Below are 25,014 nucleotides of genomic sequence, written 5' to 3' on the forward strand. Positions count from 1 at the left end.
GGTCAAACCTCAAGGTCAAAAGTGTTTTTAGAAAGGTCTTGTCACAGGCAGCACACATGTTTGATATGAAAGCCCTATCTCTTCTCATTCAGAATACATGAACAAGGTTAAATTTTTTGAAAAGTAGGTCAAACTTCAAGGTCATTGTCAGGAGGTCAAAAATCATGTATTTAAAAAGGTCTTATCACAGGTAATACAAATGTTTAATATGAAAGCCCTATCTCTTCTAATTCAAAAGTTGTGGCCAATTCAAAGTAAAGTTAATTTTTTAAGTAGGTCAAAATTCAAGGTCAAGGGATCAAATATCTCAAAGGTTAGTTTCTGAAAAGTAGGTCAAACTTAAAGGTCAAGGTCACGAGGTTAAAAAACATAGTGTATTTAAAAGTTCTTGTCACAGGTAATATACATTTTTAATATGAAAGCCCTATTTCTTCTCATTCAAAAGATATGACCAAGGTTAAAGTTTTTGTGGCGGTCGGACGAACTGACAGACGAACAGACGAATGAGATTTAATGTCCCCTCGCTTTCGCGAAAGCGGGGGACAAAACCACCAGTGGTATTAAATTATCGCAAAAGCACAAAGGCTTGTACAAATATCAATCGGAAATTGAAAGTTTTACACACAAAGAGAATTTGTAAATTTTTAAACCTGGTATTTGACCCAAAAATAAATAGGTTTTTTTTATGTCATGAGGAATTGTGGTATAGAATTTCAGTGTACAAGTATTACATTAAAGAAATTCAAAACTATCTATAACAATCTTGTTCCAATCAGACTCCTTGTGAAAGCGAATAGCTCAGTAGCCACAGAGCTGATCCCCGAAGTTTCACCATGGTGTAAAATGCATTGTGAAACAAGCTCAAAGGCTTCTTGAGATATTGCACGGAAACCAGTGTTAAAACACAGAATTTATGACATTGACCTTTGACCTCTTTGAACCTATTGTCGTTTTGGCCCCAATAATAGATGGTCTTCGCTAGACCACAGGGGGTTGTTAAGTAAACTTTCATTGCAAAAGCTCAAAGGCTTCTCGAGATACCGTGCGGAAGCGAATATGTTGCAGACACAATTTAAAGAGACTGACGGGCGGGCGGATAGACAGACCCATATTTTAAAATATCCCCCAATTTCTGTAAAAGCTGCGGGGGGGGGGGGGGCAAAAATACACAATGTGTACATCAGATTCACTCAAAGGATATCGTCTATTAACTTCTGTCGTAAAAATAAAACAGTAAAGCTTTTGCTATACATTCTTGCATTGTACATGTACATATAATTTGTATAAACATTAAACCAAAAGCATTTTTAGGATGTTTCCGTTTCAGTTCTCTTGGAGTGACTACACAGATGTAAAAAAAAAAGTGCTATGCCTTTATGCCTTGTAGGTTTTCTTTACAAAGACCATAACAAGTGGAGAAGAATACGGTAAAAAAACAAGACTTTCCTCCATACTAGCAATTTATGCTCGCGCGCATCATATTAAGAGATCGGGATCGGAAGTCGGCACCCAAAATGACGACCGTGTCGAATGTTGCAGCCGCAAGGATCCCGCGGCATTTGCAGTTTACATACCTTTCACATGGACAGAGAGTGTGTAGATACTACAAAAAGGCATGTCGAAACTTCGAAGCAAATGCTGGCACGTTGTAAGTTGCTGTATTTTTCCTATTATCAAGTACAGAGACCTTCAAACATTAGGCTAATAGAGGTCTTCCATGACATTGAACACAATAACAAACTATAAAACAGAGAATATAACGATTATATTGAGAAAATGATATAATTATATCGTAAGTGATTCTGCAGGGCTATATGATACATATTTCGAATCTATATCCGTAGGCGTCGGAAGCAGATTGAAAGTTGGGGGTGACTGGAGGGGGCTACTTGAAAGTGGGGGGCTAAACTAGCAAAAAAAAGGTAAACTGCAATTTTAATTTTCAATGCTTATGTCTATCTTTGCCCCGGTTCTGACACATATGACATGTTAAAGATTCTCTATCTCAATCTCAGCGAGATGTCAAAGGGACTAAATATTTTGGTCTAGTGTTCCGTCGACATCTCAGATCAATGTCATACAAAGTGAGTAGGGATTTTTTGCCCCGACTTCAACCACTTGTTTCAATCAATATGGGCTGAAATGAATTAGCTGCCCACTTCAACTTTTTCCCTTGGACATCTTTTTAAGTCTCTATCACTATCCATCAAAATATAAAGTTGTTCATTTTTCATAGAAATAGAAGAGTTCCACAATAGTCTTCTTCAAATACTTCGTTTTACTACTTTTTTGTGTAGAAGTGAACTATTATAGTACGAAGTATTTGAAGCAGACTATTCTGGAACTCTTCAGCATCTGAGGTTCAAGCAAATGGGATATTTTTTAACCAAAATTAGTTTTTGCCAAAGTTGATACAAAATGTCTTTAGGTGAAAGGAAGTTTTAATAGTTAAGAACCTCTGGACCAGAAAAGCTAAAACTTACAGGGAAAGCTACTGGGGTAGTGTAGATAATGAATACCGGTAGTTCAATTAATGGCCCTAGGGCCACAATAGGGAATCAAATTCTGACAAAACACTGCAGAGGCAAAATGACTCAGGTGAGCATTTTTTTTATGACCGATTAGCTAGGGGGTGTCCACACTGTGGCTCAAACCTCCCTGAAAAACTCTCAGATTCAAAAATCCAACGCGCTGCCTTAATTTTTTTAGAGACTCAGCTAAAGGGTTAACCCACTAGCTAGTGCTACATAGGATGTGGCCTATACTATATACAATACATATGTGCTACAGTTGTTTACTCTTTTAAAACTGACACTTATTGGTCCCTTATTTTCATTTATATGGGAAAATAACAAAATTGGTCCTTTTTAAAATTTTCCCAAAACAACTGTGTTTTCAATTTATGATCAGTTATAAAATGGTAGGAAAACCCCTGTAGTCAAACATGTTAAAACTAAAATATAAATACTATAACAGGGAAAATGTGGTGATATAAAGATGTGAAGAATGCTTTCAAAGCATACTGAACCTATTGTAACAAAAATTTTGTGGTGCATGATTTGATCATTTGAACCTTGACCCCTGGGTGCTTTACAAACAGCTATTTGGCTACTAGTACATGTAAAAACAAAACAGTAATCCAAGTTAACATGGACATATAGCAGAGCTACTCATCTGCCATCTAAGGTTGCTTTTTGATGATTGTTTTGACCTTTTTCCATTTTCATTAATAGCCTTGATGCCAAGATGTCCAGAATTGAACTGAGAGCTAAACTTGATGCTAATAAAGATGAGAAAGATTACGTTAAAGCTGCAAAAATGTTAGAAGAAGCAGAGGCAGATATGCTCACAAAATGGATTTTCCCAAAAAGTAAGTACACTGTTTTGTGACACCTTTGTAAGTGTTTGGGTTTGTTTTCTATTGGTAAATAAAAATTTAATAGGATTTTTGTGTTTTCCCTACTATACTAAACTGTTAAGGTTGTTTCAACATTATGATAATAAGTCTTTAAATGAAAAAAATAAAAGCCATTACCGGTAGTTTAAAGAAAAATGATATCGAATATAGGATAGCTTTTCCCTCAATCAATATTTCATTAATGATTCTCAGGAAAACGAACATAATAATAAAAGTAGAACTATTGTTTATTTGCATGGAATCTAATGTTTTAGAGCATGTTTGACTCTAGAAAAGGTTTGAAATCTTCTTCAGTGGATTTTGTGTATAATTCATTTCTTCAAATAAGCAAATGATACTGAGATATTTTGTGCAGCCATTGAAAGATTAAGATTTACAGATTATTATTTTGGCCATTTTCTCTTTTTCTAGAGAATTTCTCTCCTGGTGGAACATGCTATGGAAGATATATTTATTTCCCAGACTATGTAAGTTAACTACTCTGTAAGTTGATTAGGGCCCCGCTGGGCGGGCGACCTATAGTGATCAGTCTGTCCTTCTGTCCATCCGAGATCTCTTGTCCAGAGCATATCATCTCTCTCCTTGACCCAATCTGGCTCATACTTCACCCACAGAGTGCCTTTGGGTAACGGATATGCAGTGACCTTGAACCATGTTTCTAGGTCAAATGTCAAGGTCATAGCAAAATCACCCCGGTATTTGAAAAATCCTTGTTCAGAGCATATCTTCTCTCTCCTCGGCCCAATCTGGCTCATACTTCACCCACAGACTGAGAGTGCCTTTGGGTAACGGATATGCAGTGACCTTGAACCATGTTTCTAGGTCAAATGTCAAGGTCATAGCAGAATTATATGAAAAATCCTTGTTCAGAGCATATCTTCTCTCTCCTCGGCCCAATCTGGCTCATACTTCACCCACAGAGTGCCTTTGGGTAACGGATATGCAGTGACCTTGAACCATGTTTCTAGGTCAAATGTCAAGGTCATAGCAGAATTATATGAAAAATCCTTGTTCAGAGCATATCTTCTCTCTCCTCGGCCCAATCTGGCTCATACTTCACCCAAAGAGTGCCTTTGGGTAACTGATATGCTGTGACCTTGAACCATGTTTCTAGGTCAAAAGTCAAGGTCATAGCAGAATTATATGAAAAATCCTTGTTTGGAGCATATCTTCTATCCCTTTGTCCAGTCTGGCTCATACTTCATTCACAGAGTGCCAGTGGTCAATGAATATGCAGTGACCTTGAACAAAGTTTCTAGGTCAAGGATCAAGGTCAAAAATAGCCTCTCTGTTTAAAATCTTTGTTCAGTGCATAATTTCTTTCCCTTAAGTCCACTCAAACTCAAACAAATTGACTTGGTATGGAACATTTGTGATTTCCCTTCCATATTTTGATAGAGGATATGCTACAATTTTCATAGACAAAACATTTCTAAAAGTTTCTTAATTGTATTATTTTTCAGGGAGTAGTTACTTTATGTCCCTTTTAATCTCAAACACCTTCAAAATAAACCCTTTTCAGCTACCTTACATTTTCATGTTCATTGCTAAAAGCGGGGCCCTTTGAGATGGCCACCACCTCAATGATATCTAGTTGCTGCTATAATGGAAGTTCAGTCACTGCTAACCATGAGCAGCTTAAATAAAAGCCAGTATATGTATTGATCATCTGTAATAATGTAAAATATTGTTTAAAAAATGTTCACATTTCAGATAGTAGATGCATGGCATGGTCTAGAAAAGGCCCAGTATCCTAAGTACTTTGCTACACGAGAAATCAGGAAACTAGAGTACATCCTTTGGTGGCAGAAGAAATACGGAATGGGGGAGGGAGCAGAGGGGGTGGGGACAGAGGAGACGACACAGAAAGAGGCAGCGCAGTAGTCAAGGCAACGCAGTAAACAAAGACATTATAGTTATTGATGCAGTGTTATGGTGACATGACATTCTTGCTTTGATTCTCTGTATACTGTGAGAAAGTAAAGATTTTAGTCTTTATTTCAGTTAAAATGTTGTAGAAAGTTATTTAAAAACTTTTTTTTTACAAATATAAACTGATCTGATATTGACAAGTCTCTTTTTTCATTTCAAAAAGATATTGAAAGTTCCTTGAATGGGAATTTGTTTAAGAAAATCATACTGTAATTAAAACCTTAAAAAGTGGAGCAAAAAGTTATACAGTAAAACCCTGAATTAGTATAAGGTATTCCTGAAATTTATTTAGCTAGGGATCCATGATAACTTTGCTATATCCGTGAATTCGCAGTATTTGTGTTTGTACTAAATGAGTTTTACTGTAATGGATTAACGTGCAGGACAAGCAGTAACTAACTTGACCCTCTAAGTCAGGTGTGTAGCAACCAATGATGATAAAATGCTGCTTATTGATAGAAATATCATTAAGCGTTGCAATTGCAATGCTCATTGCCATACATTATTGCATCAATAGTTGACATTCTCAGCTGCTAATGCTAAATCGTTGCTTTATGAAAGAACCATACATGTATCAATATATGGTTTAGAATGTCAAATATTAATGCAATAATTTATGACATTAAGCATTGCATTGCAATGTTTAGAATTTCTCCACAGATGAGCTAAAAATGTACTCATTAGCAGCTAGATACAACCTGTAAGGTTCATGTGACGAGGGCCCCAGAATTCCAGTACCAAGTGGGATTTAATTTTTCATGTGGAGAGGAAACTTGATGTTCCAGTTACCACCAAATCCCCAGGGCTTCTTGTTCATCAAAATCATAGACCAAGTTATCAGAATGGTCTGCAGCATCAAATTTTAGTTTGCTTAGGCATGTACACAGAAATTACACCAAGAAAGTCTGAAGGCAAGTTAGAATCAGGAATATGTACTGTTAGCAGATATTTGTACATCTCTAATCATCAAAACTGGTTCCAGGGTATAACCTACATTCAATTACCTCTTTTATAAAATTAAGTTCAATGCATCAATTCATTCTCTTAGTTGTTCTATGAGATGCACCATTCTTTTTTATACCCCCGCTCCGAAGGAGAGGGGGGTATACTGTTTTACCCTTGTGTGTCTGTCTGTCTGTGTGTCCGTGTAGCTGTATGTCTGTCCGTAACAAATTTTTGGCGCAGTTTTCTCAGCAACTACTCATTGTAGATGCTTGAAATTTTAACACAATCCTCTCTGAGGCATGCCATATGGTGGGATACATTTTTGCTCAAATCCGATGTCAACTTCATGTTTGTCTGTGCGTCTGTCTGTTTAACATATAACAAATTTTCGTCGCAGTTCTCTCAGCAACTACTCATCGTAGATGCTTGAAATTTTAACACAATCTTCTCTGAGGCATGTCATGTGGTGGGATACATTTTTGTTCAAATCTGATGTCAATCTCCTGTTTTAACACAATCTTCTCTGAAGCATGCCATTTGGTGGGATACATTTTCGCTCAAATCTGATGTCAACTTCCTGTTTGTCTGTGCGTCTGTCCGTTTCATACTTAACAAATTTTAGTCGTAGTTTTCTTAGCAACTACTCATTGTAGATGCTTGAAAATTTTAACACAATCCTCTCTGAGGCATGCCATATGGTGGGATACATTTTTGCTCAAATCCGATGTCAACTTCATGTTTGTCTGTGCGTCTGTCCATTTCATTCGTAACAAATTTTCGTCGCAGTTCTCTCAGCAACTACTCATCGTAGATGCTTGAAATTTTAACACAATCTTCTCTGAGGCATGTCATGTGGTGGGATACATTTTTGTTCAAATCCGATGTCAACCTCCTGTTTGTCTGTGCGTCTGTCCGTTTCATACATAACAAATTTTCGTCACAGTTTTCTCTGCAACTACTCATTGTAGATGCTTGAAATTTTAACACAATCTTCTCTAAGGTATGCCATATGTTGGGATACATTTTTTTTAAATCGGATATCAACTTCCTGTTTGTCTGTGCGTCTGTCCGTTTCATACATAAAAAAATTTCGTCGCAGTTTTCTCATTATCTATTCATAGCAGATGCTTGCAATTTTATTACACTCTTTGTTGAGGCATGCCATATGGTGGGATTAATTTTGATATGAATCTGATGTCAACATATTTTTCTGTGCATCTGCCTGTAATTGAACGTGTGTATATTAACATGATAGTGCTTATTTACATCAGAGCGGGGGTATTACTAGTGAGCATTGGCTCATAGATTTCTTGTTTTTTCACCATTATATACCATGGCTTATACATACACACACTTTTAGTCCTTCTATCTCTCTTGGTAAAATTTTTTTAATTATGTTTACCGTGACCAATATTCATTCTCTGTCTACTTTTGGGGGGTTTTGTTACCAAATCATGATTTGTTGCCTTGTCACTTCAACACTGATTTTAGCTTTCAGAGATTTCAAAAGCAAAATACTCAACTTCTTAGGTGATGTATCATTTGGAATTTTTAGTTCCTTTCCAAATATCCATTGAAATATAAAAATAACACAATTTTTCTACTTATATAGTTTAATTAAATTCGTTGCATATTAATGCTTTCATGACCAGCAAATTAAAACACACACAAGTTTCTTAAAAATATTTGTGACTTAAATTCAAACCTACATCGTTGTCAAAAATCCCTGTAGTCCATAATTAAAAACTCACACAATGGAAGAATAAAAAAAAAGAGAGACATTTTTTTCTTAAATAAGAAAATATGGATTCAATTTGAAACACTGTGGCTTCGAGACTAATCCCCTTTCCAATTCCAATACTATTTTGGTCTAAGGCACTAACACAAAAACTCTAATGTATACACTGGAATGGTTACTTCCCCTACACCAAACTAAAATGTTGTAACATTTTTTTATCAAAACAAATAATAAATATAGAAATCGGGCATTTTAACGTATGAAAATTGAAGAGAAAGGTTGGAATGCTGTTGCAGGAACTTGTTTGTGAAATAAAGGAATGCATAGTTCTCAAAAAAGAAGTCTGAAAGATGTCACAATTAAACACTCCATATATACAAATAATGTACAAAATTCAACATAGAAAATAAAAGTCATAACAAATGAATAAATAAATAATTTTTGACTAAATAACAGATCTGTTAAGAGACTAGGGTGTTGTCTTATGCACTTTTTTTCACGACTCACAAAAATGTGCAGAAACACGTGCGGTGGGGTGCCATAAAGGGAAACTCCCGAGGGAGCATGGATTGTCAATATAAAGAGACAAAGTTATTTCCTCTTGGAGCAATCATATAAAATTCATTAAATCAAAATATATACACAAATACATGCACACAACATTTGTATACAACAATTGGAATGTATAAAAGTATTTACAATTCATTATGGTCCCTTCCTGTATGTTCAGGAACTTGACATTTATACACTCTATGCACATAACTTTGTATTTATTTTCCTCCAGTCAATTATGATGAACACTTTACAAAATCACTACAAAAAAGTTTTGGAATGTTCAATAAATTATCCCTGACACAAATTAGTTAAAAACAACTGGCAAATTCTAGAAAACAAAAATTGTTAAAAATACACCTACATCTTTTTTATAGAATTTATGTGCATTTCACACAAGCTTGCTATTTTATCACACAAAGTGCATGTACATGAATCTTTTTCCCATGGTCATATAAAATAAGAGTTAACAATGCATCAATGACACCAAATCTTCAAAGATCAGGTGACCACAGTTTTAAAATAAATGAGATAATGTATATACAAGTGAAGAAAACTACTCCTCACATAGCATCCATTTTGGCATAAACACTTGGTTAAATACTATCATCAAATCATGAGACATTTATACAATCACATACAATTTAAATTTAATTTTAATGTTTCAGAGTTTTTCAATCTATGTCAATCAAGTACTCACTAATCCACTTCATATACAATTGCTTCATTATTCACACATTTGATTATTATTTTATCATTCTAAACTGCTTTAACTTCTATCTACATGCATTTCCCATAGTAATTTTGACATCATCTATTTTCCTTAGCAATGATCATATTTCATCTATTTCCCATAACAATGTTCACATGTATTTCCCATAGCAATGTTCACATATCTTATTTCCTATGACAATGTTCACATGCCCAGTAGTTTGGCGGCGCTGTCTGCGGAGTCCAGCATCTGGTCGATGGATCCTACATCTACACCCAGCAGATTGTGGAGAATGTCAGCACTGTTGTCTTTGACATCTGTCTCCATGGTGATGGTGGTGGATTTTGCTGGCGGTGGTATCTGGGTGGAGGAAACTGTGATAAACTGAGGGCAGTTCTCCTGTACATAAAAAATAAATGATATCTCTAAATAAAACTGAAAAATCATCAGCGATTTGTCAATTGTGAAGGCAAAAATTTTTTTAAAAATACAATTTTCTAAAAGTTGATGAATTATGTCCTTACAATGACTTTGGGAGATTCTGTCATGACTGTAACAGGGATCACTGGGATAGCAGCAGCAGGCATTCTGGGTAATATGGGTCTATGATGAGTCATCAGTTTACTGACACCAGGTTCATCTTGGTTGTTGTTATTGTCCTCCTCATCACTTGGACTCAGTGACCCAGAGTCCACATGCTTCTTACGATGCCTCATCATGCTGTGCTTCAGGGTGAAGCGCTTGTGGCAGATGTCACATTCAAAAGGCCTCTCCCCTACAATCAATGTCAACATTTTTCAGTAATATCAATAATTCAATAATATTCCATGAAATGTTTTATCAAACAGTCATGTTTTTCTTTAAATGTAAATCATATTTACCTGTGTGGGACCTCATGTGGCGCCTCAAGTCCTGAAGGGACCAGAATCTCTTGGGACAGAGAGAACAGTAGACTTTACGCTGCATGTAGTCAGCAGACACCACCTCCATCTTAGGATCGTCTGCATTCTGGCCTGGAATCTCCAGCATGGCCCCCTGGTCCACTTTGTTACAGTTGTTCTCCACCACTTTATCCATGTGTCTGGCAAACGTATCTACGTTATCCACCTTGTTCTTCTCCTTCAGGATCTTCCAGTCGGAGGAGTGGGCGCTTTCCTGGTGATCCAGGCAAGACTTCCGAGTCTCGTACGAGGCATCACACAAATAACATTTGAAAGGGAGATCAATGTTGTGCTCCTTCAGGTGGCGAACCAGTAATTTACGAGAGACAAATTTTTCGTTGCATTTCCAGCAGTTGGTGATCTTATCTACATTGTAGTTGTCTCGCTCTGGGTTGATCTGGCGTTCTGCGGACCCGGTGAATTCTGGGGTAGGCGATGGTTTGGGAGAGGAATCCTCCATGGAGTTATCAATGCTCAGTGGAATTATATCATCATCGTCATCATCATCATCTGATTTCAAGTCATCGGGAACTATAAAAGTGGTTATGGCAGTGGGAGTGTCAGAGTCCTGAAAGGAAAAGAAAAAGTATAAAAATTTTGAATTCGATTTCTGGGAAAATGTCTTTGTCTCTGTGGAATGTAAAAAATATTTAAACATCACTTTACCTTGGCCTTGTTAAGGAGGCTCTGTTCATCCTGCTTGTTAAGCTGAATGTCCATGTTGTAGCTCTCAATACTGTACATGCCCCGCTCGTGTGGGGGGATGGTGGTACTGAGTCCCTTGGTGACAGCTCTATCGAGGTCAGCCAGGGTGTCTGGGAGTTCACACCCAACATGGCGCTCCTTGTAGTGTTTCAGCAGGTTACCTTTAAAATGAAAAATGAGATAATAATTGTAATAATCAGCAAAAAAAACGTACATCAGATGCTTATCATAGAGAGATGCCTCTGCATTGCAAACAAAAGTTCGGTGCATACCTTGAGTTGAGAAGGAGCTGAATACACAGAGATGACACTTGTATGGGCGGTCCATGGTTTGACGAGACAGTGGGTCCATCATGTTGACGCCGTGTTTCCTGATGAGGTGGCGCTCGCGGTTTGATTTGGTGGAGAAGGTGACGGGACAGCGGGGGCATTTAAATGGCTTCTGACCAGTGTGGGTCAGCAGGTGGCGGGTAAGGGAGCTAACCCAGGGGAAGGTCCTGGTGCAGTAGGGACACTGTAACTTATGTGGAGAGTCGGCGTAGGAATTCCTCTTCTTCTTCACTAGAAGCTTATCTGCTGGCTCTGTTACGGTCTTTGGTATCTTTGGTGCATTGATGAACTAAAACAAGCAAAAAGACAAAACGTTTGGAACTGCAGATTTGGATGTTTATTCCATCAATGTTGTCATTTTTTAAATCAAACTGTGCCCTCAATGTTTTAGGAACTTACATATACTCAGTTAACAAATGCATTTATCATACTTTATACATGTAAGTGAAAAACTTACCATCTTGGCAAACTGTTCTGGGCTCTCTGCTATTTCGGGCATATCTTGGTCACTGAGCATACTAGAGTTATCCCCCTTATTCCTGGGACTGAGAACAGGCGGTTCCTCCAGATCTTTGCTTTTACATGTACTGTCTTCATCCATGGAATAGTCCATGGAATCCTCACCGGATTTACCGGAAAAGTTGGAATTATCGATGGGGAATGATCGGAAGGGTTGAATGGCAGCATCTAGAATTTTTTTCACTGAGGCAAGATCTGAGGCAGTATCTGAACCTAAAACAGAGATAAACAATGTTACAGAAAATTTCATTCAAGAACATGGCATATTACTCTATAAATTCTTTCTTTAACTATTTCCAAAAGCTTCTTTCTGAAAATGACCAGATTTTTTTTTTTCATTTAGAATCTCAGAGAGTAAATTTTCAGTTCATTGGAATTATCTGTATCTGACTTCTAACATTCCACAGTTACAATCTGACACTTGAAAAACCATACAGAAATGAAAATAAGAGACATTTGTACATATTTAATAAATAAAAATTGCACACAAATCTAATGAACTATCTTAACATTTCTGAACACAAATCAAAAATTGTTGAAAGAATAAGCAAACCATTCAACTCCACATACAAAATACTATAAAATAATGATTTGTAACATAGGCATAGAACTGAAGAAAATAAATCATAAACAATAACCAACACTATATATATACTTACACATCCTAATATGAGAACACTTTTAGAAGCAAAAAGATTTTATTAGTGAAAAGCTATTCATTCTTAAATAATGTACAATGGCTTTAAATTTGAACACCACCTCCAAGAAACAATCAATTATTACTTGGATCATTAATCTTACCATGATTAAATTTGGAGTCTGGTTTGGTAATTCTATCCTTCAGACTCCTTGCATTGTTTCCGGTTTTTGGGAAGCGCATCAGGATTTTCATCCTCTCCTCGCTGCCGTGGCTGGTGGACAGTTTGGTGGGTGGTTCCGGTGAGGTGGCTTCCTTCAGCCTCTGCTTCTCCATCCTCTCCAGCAGATGGTGGTGGTCCTGCACCAGGTGGCGCTCCAGCATTCTCTGACTGGAGATTCCCATTGGACAGAACTGGCACTGGTACAAGTTAGTGTCATATACAATGGAACGGGAGTTCTGGAATTAAAAAACACAATTATTTTAAAACCTATTAAAATTGTCAATTTTTAATGTTAAATTTTATCATTTAATTCTCTCATAATCCTATCATTTTCAGATAATTGAAAGATATTTCATTAAAAAATCGACATACTGGAGTTGAAGAATCACTGGCCTCCTTTCCTTTAAAAGACAGATCTATTGGCAGTTCGTCTACTTTTGGTTTGACATCAGGTGTGGATGTAGAACTTCTGTTAACGCTGAAATCGAGAGGCAAATCATCCATATCCATTGGTTCCTGCTTAATTTTCACAGCTTCAGCTTTAATACTTGTCACAGGTGACTGAGTACGACTCTCTGTTGCTATGAGACTCTTCATGGATGAGTGAGCAGCTGGTGGATTTCCTCCAGAGAAATCAAGCGTGTCTGCCGTCTGGCTGTCATCTGACATACCCTCCCCAAATGATTTCTCCCCATCCTCCAGAAGGGAGGGTTCATTGACGTGGATGAACTGCTCTATCTGATACTGGGACACCTCGGGGTGCTGCTTCTGTAGATGTCTGACACAGTTAGCCTTGGTGGAGAACCCGATGTCACAGCGCATACAGAGGAATGGCTTCTGTGGACAGCTGCTGTGAGACCGGAGGTGGTGCTTCAAGGCCCGGAAAAACTTGAAGTCCTCCCCACAGTATTTACAGACTGTGTCAGGAGACTGGAAGTTTTCAGTGGTATTGGAGGATTCCGCCACGTATTTATTGTATCCAATGGCGGCATCTACTTCCTCCTTCAAATACTTGCCATGCTTCTTCCTGTAATACGTAAATGTACATGTACTTTATAAATAATTTGTTACATGCAATTACAGAATAATGATATTTAAATTTTTATGATTCAATAATCAAAAAAGTATAACAAAAATATCATGAAATAATGTTTAATTTTCCAAAGAAGGCTAGATTCAGTACCTGACATGCCTCTCACAGTTGGCTTTAGTAGTGAAGGCAAAGTCACAAACTCTGCATTGGAATGGCCGTTCTCCATTGTGGGTTCTCAGATGCCGAATCAGTGTGCTCTTATCAGCACTGGAGTAACTACACAGGTTACATTTGTACGGAGACAGACCAAGGTGGGTTCTAGTGTGACCTGTAATTAAAATCATCAAATTAAAATTCCTCTTACAATATTACTCAATAACTACAGAAATTTAAATGACATATAGGAAATTTCTAAATAATTCTACTTTCAGATACCCTTAGTCTGCTTAAAGACAATTTATTAAATAAAATTTTCCTTGTTCTTGTACTTCATTGTTTTCAAGACTGATTATCTCCCTTTAACCATGATGCACAGGTTAACATTTCTATGGGGAATGTAAACGACGGAACCAAATACAAATAAAGGACCACACAAAACAAAATAAAAATGTCTTAACAAATCTAAGAAATGATCACAAATATTTATAAACCAAAATAAAACACAACAAGTCCAGTTTTAAAAAATGTAAAAAGTCTGAAAAAAGAAGTTGACACATCATGCTTTATTGCATTCTATTCAATTTTAGTAAATCATTTTTTTAAAATTGAATGTACCAACTAAAATATTTTAAAACTAGAAAATAAAAACAAAATAAAAAACTCTACAGGACGATTTACAGTGCCATTTAACTAGGAATTTGTAATGCTTAATAAATTGTTCAGAAAAAAAAATTAATTAAGTTCTGCAGTTGTAATTATCTTGTTAATTATCACTTTTTATTTCCATTCAAAGCTTACATAAATGAAAGGAAAGGAATAAAAATTGCCACAAATAAGTTATTCTAATATATGTTTCTCTGTGTTAGTCTCTTCTTCACCTGTCAAAGTCTTATTCACTTATTAAAACCATAATTAACATTAATGTATTTTAGATCATGCAATATGCAAATAGGAACTGCAGGAAATAAACTGAATACATATAAACAACAATTGAACATCGGTACAATATGCACAAGTTGATACGATAACCTGTTATTGCTTTAATTTCTGAGCAAAACCAGCGCTAGCAAAAAAGAAAGAAGTTTATATTACTTTTTAAATATTTTTTTTTAATGAAAACCCAAAATTTTGATGAAAAAATGAGAAAAAAAAAATGTTTCCCACCAATTATAAAAAAAAATGGAATTGGTAATTAGACTTTTAATTAATAATGTATTTGATATTTAAATTATTTAATTGGATGTCATTTATTCCCTTGAATCTTCAAATTAACACATTCCCTGTCAGGAACATAGCCCTATGATTGAGGTGCTGTCAATAATCTAATAATTTAACACAACAAGGGAGCAGACACCATCATCATTTCAAACTGACTCCTTTGGACGTGTGTGGCATCTGAGTGCAGTTTACACGATCTCAAATAAATCACATTTCTAACGAAAAACCAAAAAATCAGCAAAATCAGTGAACCAATAAATGTATACAAATTTTATTACAATTATAGAAAAAGATGGATCTTTAACAAAAAATACATTTTCCGTAAAAAAAAAGAAAAGAGAATTACATGTATCAGGAAGTATTTTTCTTACCTTTCATGGTTCTATAATTGGTGAACACCAGATCACAGTATTTGCACTGGAAGACGCCATTCTTATTGGGGTACTTGTCCGACATTTCTCCTGAGGAACCACTCTCGCTGCTGGGAGGGGGAGTGGGGAGGGGGCTGGAAATATTCTGTCCCCCCATCATACTGGTCAGCATAGCTGGACTTGTCATGGCTGCTAGGGTAGTTAGCTGGTTTAGAGACATGGCATTGTTGGCACTGGATTTAGTCAATCCAAGGGGAAGAAGAGAAGGCATGAAGGCTTTAAACTGAGAGGCATTGAGACCAGAAAATTGTTCCATTCCTTGGAAGAACTGAGGCATGGCCATGGCAGCCTGGACAAATTTCTGGGCTTCAATGTAAGCTTTGGCCTGTTCTTCGGGAGACATTTGGGCAAATTTGGCAGCAATCAGTGGATTTATGGGTGAAATATCTGAGGAGAAAACCTGGCCAAGTCTGGCAAAATAATCATTATTTTCTTTCTTGTCCATGCTTGGGTTTGCTTCCAACTTCAGTTCTTTGTCTCTTTTCTGTAAAAGTTCAGCTTCGCTCACAGTGGTCAAACCAAACGAGGCTAAAAAATCATGTTTTCCAATTTTATCAGGTTTGGGGGATTTCAGGACTTTTTCGGTTTTGCTCTTTACCATGACATCATTGAAAGCTTTATCAGACAGATGCTTGACCATGTGAAGGTGAAGTTCATTAGTGTCCAGGAAATCACACTCGCATAGAGGGCACTGTGAGGTCTTCTCTGGACTATGAGTGTACTCGTGTAAGAGTAAAGCTGCTCTAGATGGAAATGCCTTAGCACACTCGCTACAGTGAAAATTGTGGTAAATACTGCTGGATATTCTCACGTTTTCCTCACAATAGGACTTGGCAACTAAGGGAAATTTTTTGACTGAGAAGTCCATAAAACCAAGATCATAGAATCCCACAACAGCTGGGGGTGAGGACTTAGGCTCGGGGGTGTTTTCAGAATCTTCCACCGATTTCTCCTTACTGTGGACCATAAGCTTGTGCATGCTCAGGCCCCTGGGGGTGGGAAACGACATGTGACATATTCCACATTTCATAGAATACTCCGGGTGGGTGTCTAGGTGGGTCTCGAGTCCGTATTTACACAGGAAGCCCTTGTTACAGACCGGGCAGTGAAGCTGGTCCCCCTCTCTCTCCTCTCCGTTCAACGACTGAAAATTCAATAAAAATCAACGTTACTTCAATCAACCCACAAAGTCATTAAAATCATACATTAAAACATCAAATTTATTCAAATTAACAGTACACTGGAAACATTTGTCTAGATTTTAATTTTTTCCTGATTTAAGAAAAAAAAAATGAAAATTATGATGAGTCTGAGCTCCACCTTTCTGATTCCAGCAATGACAAGACAATGTTTATGACTCCACTGAAACTCTTCAGATATTAACACTGATAAGCTTGATGACAGGTGCTAAGTAATAAGCGGGTTGTCAAGTTAACTCTAATTAATCATGCAGAAAATTAAGCTATTTTGTCTATACTGATACATATTTTTCTAAAATGATAAATATATTCCCAAGCCATTTAATATGTTAATATAATCATGCAAATATTTTTAGCATTATAATAAAGACACATCACAAGAAATCACAAAATCTGTCCATTTTCTCTACCTCCAAGGAACCTTTCTTGTCATGGTGGGCGGAGTTGGTGAAGGATTTGATTTCTGTTCGGGAGTCCTTTGGTTTTTTGGTAATACTGGATGGTGTTGCTGCTGGGGTGACTAGAGCGGGGGATTTCTCGGTTACGACCTGGGTAGGGGTCACCTGGGCTAGGCTTATCTTCTTCGTTGGACTGGTGTACTGATTAGGAGAATACTCAATGAAGTTAAAGGCTCGCTTCTGACCGACTGATACAGGTTCGCTGGTAGTCAGGACCTGAGGTTTGGTCTCTAGAATGGAGAACTTTGGCATGTTGGAAAGGAGCTCTGCCGAGAGAAGTGACGTTCCCGGCGGAATGGTCAGAGATGTTGGAGTGCTGGTGTTAGGAATTATGGGCCTAGATTTCCAGGTGGGAGTTTTTGGCTTTGGACGGATGGGTTTGATTCCCGATGATCCACCGAGTTCGTTTTCTTTGGCATGGATTCTTGAATGACGATGCATATTACCATTGGTGGTAAATGACATTTTACAGATTTTACACTGAAATGGTCTTTCCCCTAAAATAAATTTGACACAAAATATTTTACCCAATCAAATATGAAAGATGGGTTCATAAAACTAAAAGTTCTAAGAATGAAAACTGAATAAAATTCAAACTGACCACAAAAAATGATTCACAAATATTTTATTTCTGATTTTTTGTGAAATTTTCTAAAAAAAATTATTTGATTATTTCATTGAATGCTGGGTAGGAAATATTACCTGAATGTACGAGCATGTGTCGATCTAGGGAACTTTGAGAGCTGAGCACTTTTCCACAAATGGTGCAGGTGTTGGCCTGAGATGTGTTGTTTTGGTTATGCGATCTGATGTGCTTAGTTAAGTCGTGGGACGAGGACAGAATGGTTTTACAAATGGGACAGGCATACTTGGCATCACCCCCTTCTCCGTTAGTGATGGGTAAAATCTGTGAGAGGAAAAGTTTTTCTACTTAACCACTACACAATAAAATCAACCCACTGGTTTCCAAATTTCACATGCACTACATATAACATGCTTAGTATCTATAGTCATCATTTCATTTAATATTTTATAGACTTATTTCACAGCATGGTTAAATTTTACAGAAGAGGGTAAAACACTCTATTCATTTAAAAACAAAATCTTTCTCTTTGATAATATCATCTTTAAAGGTGAATATAAGATTCTTTTTTTATTAGGAGAAACTTATTCCTCATCAAGATTAGGGATAAAGATTATTTATAATCCATCTTAATCCTCTGGATGTTTGAATTATCAGAAACTGATTCTTGCCATAATTTCTTATTCTTTAATCTTGATAATCTCCTTAATAAGAGAATAATCATCAAATTACAATCAAGAATTTCCATTGAATGTAACAAAACTGTATTAGCATCAACTTGAGGTATCAAAGGGGATTAAAAGTACAGGCATGAGATAAGTACAGCAATAATATATACTTCATAAGTAACAAAAGAATGTCGGCAGCTGAAATGGAAAGCTTTTAAACACTGAAAAAGCAATATCTTGGGTACACAATGACAGTTTAGAAAAAAAAAAGAAGAAAGGCTGCACCAAAGAAAGAAACTATTCATTAAGTAAATATTTAGGGCTTAATTCCGTGTTAATATATATGAACTTTTTTATGTAACACTAAGAGATGATAATTAAATGGGCCATAACGGACTTTCATTGAGTTTCTTTGGTGCACTGGAATTAATGAGAGTATATAGACAGAGATATGCACACATTCATTTACTCAAAAAAACTGAAATTCTGATTATTATTTTTTTTATATTGAACACAAAATTTAAGAATCAGAGCATGTTCAAACATTCATTAGTTAAGACTACAACAGAACAAAGTAAATAATTAACAAGAATATATATACATTTTTTATGTACAGAAAATAAACAGATGTTATTACATAAGACTATGCACATGCAGTGTAATTATTGCACCCTCACCAGAATGTGTAAAACTAATCATGCAAGGCATGCTGGGAGATTGTAGCTGTAGGGAATTCTGGGACTGATGTTGCTATAGGTTATGAGTAACCAGTATTGCTGCAGGTGACAATATAACTGTCATGTAATACCTTAGATTCTGACTCCTCACACTCTACATTTACATCAGGATCTTTTTCCGCTTGATTTGACTGAGTCTGAAATTTGATCGTCTCATTTTTATCATACATTTCTTTTTAGATCCATTGTGTATAATTATATTTTTTTTAAAAATAAAATAAGCATAAAGATCCAATTTGTACATTTTTTTTTAATATAAAATAAACATGAAATTTTACATCATAAAAAATTAGAAAAATTTAGATATATAAATTTTAATTTTCCCTGAATTAAAATAATTTTTTTTTTCTTTTTTTTGGCAAAATTTTCAAAAAGTTGCAAAACCCCCACTTCCCCTCAAAGAAAAAAAAGATGGAGGAATGTCTCCCTTTTTCTTGCATGACAGCTCTCCTTGTCTTTGAAAAAGACATCTTAAAAGAAAAGATGCACTCAAAGTCTGAAGGACAGAAATGTTAAAGGAAAATTCACTCACAATGAAGAGGAAAAAAATATTGTTATAAAGATACAGCACACAGAAAATTTTAGAACAAGATTCTCTGGGCAAAATTTTTTTCCAGTCTAATAAAAATCACTCTCCATTTATTACTATTAAATAGAAATTATAAAATATTTACCTTTTTTCCTCGTCTATGAACTTTAGATGCAGATATATTTGAGCTAAGTCCGCTGGGACTGAGTTGATCAGAAAGACTAGAAATGGAAGGAGTGCGGGATGATTTCTCCGACACGGCGTTAGGTTCCCCGCTATCAATGAACAACTGGTCCTGATCGGAGGAACAATTACTCAGTTGGTCCTGATTGCTTAAGGATGGAGAAGTGAATACGAAGTTACTGGGTTTAAAGCCGTCGTCTGTGTTTTTAAGTAACGCGGCACTCCTGGCTACCTCGGTTTGTGATGTATAGCTGCTGGCTTCAGAGGGTGACTGCTGTATATTATTAACGGTTATCAAATCATCTTGATCATCAATGTCTTCTGCTTGCCTGGAGGTGTCCACAACTAGCGGAGCATAATCATCGTAATCAAGATCCTAAAGAAACAATCAAAGAAATGTCACCAGTTTATGAGGTAGGAAGGCTTATACACAGTCTGTCCTAGCCCAGTGGTCAATCACAACTTTTCACTGATCAATAAACTAATGGGGATAAAAAACACAGCTTTGCTGAAGAGACCATTGGAGACAAAAGGTTGAGTGATTCATTCTCCATTCATCATACTTTGGGAGAGATGAAACAATGCATTTTGTCCGACCGAGCAGAACACTGTCCCTGGTAACAGAAATGCTCTGCCCCGCAGGCAAAATGATGTTACTGCCAAAGATTATTGAGAGACAAAGTATGTAGGTACAGTTATAACCAAGCTACAATGCCCCCAAGACAATAGCAATTAACGACAATTATGAGCCTGGTGTAAACAAATGACACTGCAATCAGTAAGTGAAGAAACTGATTAGCAGGAAATAAACGCGGTACCGTCACACCTGAATATTGTGGTCAGGCTACATGCTTATTTTTTGGTGTCGACACAATTTTTTCAGGACCCAGCAAGAATATATGTTGGCTTATTTGGCAGATGACATCACAGTCTTGAGACCGGATTTTAACTGAATTCACTCCTAAACTGACAATACAACAAATCTATTTTGGTGTCTACTCCTTGTTTAATTAGATTTCTAATCTATCATACAGTATTCAAACTGTATCAATAAAATTTCTGACTCAATGGGGGAAAAAATTATTGATAAATATTTTCATGTTTATTACTATAATAAAACTTCCACTTCATGTTTATTCATTACCATTGCTATAGCAATTAGAAGTTTTGTCATTAATTTGTAATTTATAATTATCATTAGCTATATAAATGTGAACTTTATTCATAAACAAAGTAGGTAATTAGAGACACTGAATGCTATTTTTTATACGAATATTCTCAGAAAATAAAATTACTAAGAAATCTGCCTATACTTCACACCGAAGTTTTAAAATTTATTTTTAAATAAAAATTCAATAATATTTAAAATATTCTTAAATATTAAAATCAATTTGTTACAGAAACAGCCATAAGATAAATAATATTTTTTTTAAATGGAATTCACTTTTTACCCTTTACTTTTCTTTAAGTGTTGGAACGTTAACAATTTGATTACCGATTAAAGATTATCATATTTGTAATTATTATTCAAACATTTAACTGTGATATTTTTTCTTCCTCCTCACGATTTGGAGTGTTGAAGTGTACTTCGTCTAATTTGAACGATAGATGTCAAAGCCGTTTTTGACAGTGAACCTTTACAACATCTGATTGTTTTATTCATGAGCCCGTTATGTGGCAGGATCCATCCCCCCTCTAACAAACGGTGCAGCCATAAAATAAATCATTAAAAAATTTATGAAAAATTCAACAGAAAAAATTTCAAGTACATGGACCCTGGGGAAAAGTGAATTGATGACTTGCACTAATTCAATTAACTCCATCTCCTCGGGAAACAATCTCTCGGATAAAGACAATGCATGAATCAAAATTTGATCACTTTTCATAAATTTTCTCTAATTTGATGTAAAATAAGGAATGTTAATTCCGACTTTTCAAATATTTTATTAATGGTCGTAAATCAGAACACTTTGAACTGAACCTATACCTGATCAGACTTAACGGAAAAAAGGAACATTACAATTCATGGAATACTTAATTTTTTGACAAAATGTTAATACTGGTACAAGAAGTCTCCTGATTTTCTAAGTCAATGTATGAGTAACCTTCACCAACTGTACATTGATTGGTTTCGAATTCCCAAATTTTTCCTTACGTCAAAGATGTCTAAGAGACACAAAGATCCTATTTTCGGGTTTGATTGATATTTTTCCCTGAAGAGATAAAGACATGGCCAAAAATAAGGACACAAGTCATCGCAATTATTTTTTTCCCAGGATTCAGAATTAAAGAGGTTTTCCTCCGTTTGTTACATGTGGTAAACATTTTCGTAATTCCAGTGTTTTATGGCTTGACAGTTGTCGACATGCCTAGGACAATGTCCCTTATGATTCCCTTGAACATGATGTGTGTAAGATTTATTATTGCAATTTTAATGAAAATCCACCGATTGTTAATTCAGAGAAAGTTCATAATTTTGGCTTCTTATAAAAGTGACCATAAAAAAACCTGTCAGACTCTTCTTTTTAAAAATAGATTTGATTTACGATATACCATCATGTATACGAAAAACCTCTCCCCCACACAAATATGACTGCTGAAAATTATATCCTTAGTCATCTAACTGCCATTGAGAAATCATAGCGATAATATTTTAATACATTGAATTGGAGAGCCAGGTACCCATATCTTGTTACAATCACCAGCGAATTATTACCCGTCCCTGCCGATTATCAACTCAAGGCCTTGGCTCGGGATTTGTTTCCAAATAAAAGAAAAAAATATTACAGTTCTATCTTCATGCCTAATATTATTAGTATCAGTAACTAATTGCCAGGCTTTAGAAATTACATGAAGGCAATTAGAAAGCACATTTTTCTCTTGATGACCCTCATGAAAATATCTACATATAATTACTTTAATGACGGCAATTTCTTCCGGAGCTTTGTAAAACTGTGGAAAAGAAAATTCAGATAGTGTGAGAATGCAGCGAGAGGCAAATCTATAGATTCTGGTGAATGGCTGATACTTCTATTTACATAGTTTAAAGCAATTGTGACGTATTCACCATTCATCACAGAGTTTATCTGAAGTGCTGAATAAGAGTCAAATTATCCTTGATTTTCAATATCCTTCAAGAAAATTGATGCCGATCTCAGCCCACAGATACCTTTAGAAAGGTTTGATTCAATATCAGTGCCTGCTATTTACCCAGTAACAAACGAGAGTCGGTCCTGAGAGGACAGATTCAATGTTTGTCATTCTGAGTAGCACGCACCTAGCTCCTCTCAAGTTCACAATTCAATGTCACGTGTAACTCTAGAAAAATAAATGTATTAAATTTTTTTTAAAAATGAAAAAGGGATGGAGTCTACAATCTTCCTCTTTAATTTCTGCTTTATCAATGCAGCTAGTGAGTATATAGCGGGGTTTTGTGTACGAGACACCTAACGGGACCGCATCATTAATTATAACAGCCATTCAACAGGCTGGAGCGTCATAAAAATAAATTTCATAAAGACGACTTTTTTTTTCGTAAGGTACATCCTGCAGGGGGATGGGAACAATGCACGGGTTGTCATTTTAATTGTATCAAGAACACTCGTATCAAGACGCAATCAGCCAGCTCCTGTAGTCCCCAAACAATAAGAATTAAAATATGCTCCGCAATATCTCTGCTACCCTCCTAACCCCTACATCAATACTGTGTACATAGTGTAAAGAATTCATATATGGCTACATGTTATTTGATAAAATATTGTTCTATTCAGTTACCGATAGAGATGATGTTTAATGTGATAACTGCTTCAGACTTAACATTGCAGCCCATCCAAGATCACCTCAATGAATCTGCATGGTTCAGCAAATCAGGCTAGTCGAGCAATTATCCTTATTATGTGCTGCCGATTGCCCGTTCAATTAAACGGTGATTCATTAGTACCCGCTATCTCTCTATCTGCTGTTTCAATCTGAATCTTTAACTAGAGGTATGCTTCAATTCAGTATCAGGATATCATCTCTAACATTGATTACCAGTGCATCCATACAACTTTATGTATCAATTTAAATGTGCTTTTGTGCTTTAGGAGACAAAAAATTATTGGCCTTGGACAATTTTTTTGGTACTCATACTAGGTTCTGTACATCACAAAACTTTGTCTCTCGAAATTTCCTAGTGCCCCATATCAAAATAAATGATGCTATTTCAGACAGTTAATATCACTTCATTTCTCTGTCAGAATTTTTACAACTTTACCATAAAGGTTATCAAAGATTAAAATAAGTATCCTGTAATTATTTTAATAAGGAAAAATTGTTTTTCAATTTATTGATTGGCTTTGTGTTTTTAGAGAAAAAATATTTCTTCCTGATCTAATACTTCCTACACATCAATTTCTCTTGAGAACTTATTTTCTATAAATTGCTTCCTTCTTGGCAGCAAACTGAAGTAATTCTGCACAGGTAATCAGGTACAGAAGACTGCTATAGTAAGCTATGTTACTGGCTACCTGTTGCCACCATAGCAGACTATGTGTCTAGCTATTTGTTGCCACCATAGCAGGCTATGTTTCTGACTACCTGTTGCCTCCATAGTAGGCTATATTTCTGGCTACCTGTTGCCTCCATAGCAAGGTATGTTTTTGGCTACCTGTTGCCTCCATAGTAGGCTATGTTTCTGGCTACCTGTTGCCTCCATAGCAAGCTATGTTTCTGGCTACCTGTTGCCACCATAGCAGGCTATGTTTCTGGCTATCTGTTGCCTCCATAGCAAGCTATGTTCTGGTTACCTGTTGCCTGTCAATAGCTGCTACCTGTTACCTGCTTCTATTGTCCCTCTGCTGTCTATGCTACTGCTAGGATTCAGATTTGTTGTTGCCATTAACAACCTGTAAAACATGTGATAAAACAGAGGACTAATTTACCTGATCTGACTCTTGCTCATTCAAATTCTCATAACTAGCCACCATTGTAAAGCAGGGCTCCTTGTTGACCTTAGCCACATGGTTCTCTTCTTGGTCTAAAAGAAAAGAAGTGATCATTGAGTAAAATCAATTACTGGGGACTAAATCTCGTAAAAGGACAAGAGAAGACCCCCATCTCACTATAAGATGGGGCTTCAAAATTATTTAACCACCAAACACACTGCATAAATCATCGATTCAAGT

At 36.1% G+C, this 25,014-nt stretch overlaps 2 protein-coding genes across 5 annotated transcripts in view; one reads left to right on the forward strand and one right to left on the reverse strand.

The window, feature by feature from the left end:
* Positions 1–1,482: 1,482 nt before the first annotated feature.
* On the forward strand, positions 1,483–5,490 carry LOC134246472 (NADH dehydrogenase [ubiquinone] 1 beta subcomplex subunit 9-like). The gene is made up of 4 exons (XM_062728837.1): positions 1,483–1,648; positions 3,234–3,370; positions 3,830–3,885; positions 5,132–5,490. The coding sequence occupies exons 1-4, from the start codon at positions 1,515–1,517 to the stop codon at positions 5,300–5,302; spliced, it is 498 nt and encodes a 165-aa protein (XP_062584821.1). The 5' UTR covers positions 1,483–1,514; the 3' UTR covers positions 5,303–5,490.
* Positions 5,491–7,890: 2,400 nt separating this feature from the next.
* Positions 7,891–25,014, reverse strand: part of LOC134246498 (ras-responsive element-binding protein 1-like) — a 33,342-nt gene continuing 16,218 nt past the window's right edge. For 2 of the 4 annotated variants that reach the window (XM_062728874.1, XM_062728877.1), the window contains exons 2-16: positions 24,772–24,866; positions 19,812–20,225; positions 19,209–19,274; positions 17,852–18,056; positions 17,102–17,646; positions 15,433–16,636; positions 13,835–14,012; positions 13,024–13,678; positions 12,593–12,887; positions 11,730–12,004; positions 11,216–11,561; positions 10,905–11,104; positions 10,179–10,806; positions 9,822–10,072; positions 7,891–9,696 (exon numbers count right to left, since the gene is read on the reverse strand). In XM_062728874.1, the coding sequence (XP_062584858.1) occupies positions 9,502–9,696; positions 9,822–10,072; positions 10,179–10,806; positions 10,905–11,104; positions 11,216–11,561; positions 11,730–12,004; positions 12,593–12,887; positions 13,024–13,678; positions 13,835–14,012; positions 15,433–16,636; positions 17,102–17,646; positions 17,852–18,056; positions 19,209–19,274; positions 19,812–20,225; positions 24,772–24,866 (5,552 nt within the window). In that variant the 3' untranslated portion in view covers positions 7,891–9,501. The remainder of the gene's footprint in view (positions 9,697–9,821; positions 10,073–10,178; positions 10,807–10,904; positions 11,105–11,215; positions 11,562–11,729; positions 12,005–12,592; positions 12,888–13,023; positions 13,679–13,834; positions 14,013–15,432; positions 16,637–17,101; positions 17,647–17,851; positions 18,057–19,208; positions 19,275–19,811; positions 20,226–24,771; positions 24,867–25,014) is intronic. The other 2 variants (XM_062728876.1, XM_062728878.1) reach the window with 2 other exon arrangements.

The sequence above is a fragment of the Saccostrea cucullata genome, unplaced genomic scaffold (assembly GCF_032062105.1).
Source record: "Saccostrea cucullata isolate Sc308-1 unplaced genomic scaffold, CSIRO_AGI_Scuc_v1 ctg2, whole genome shotgun sequence".
Classification (NCBI taxonomy): Eukaryota; Metazoa; Mollusca; class Bivalvia; order Ostreida; family Ostreidae; genus Saccostrea; species Saccostrea cuccullata.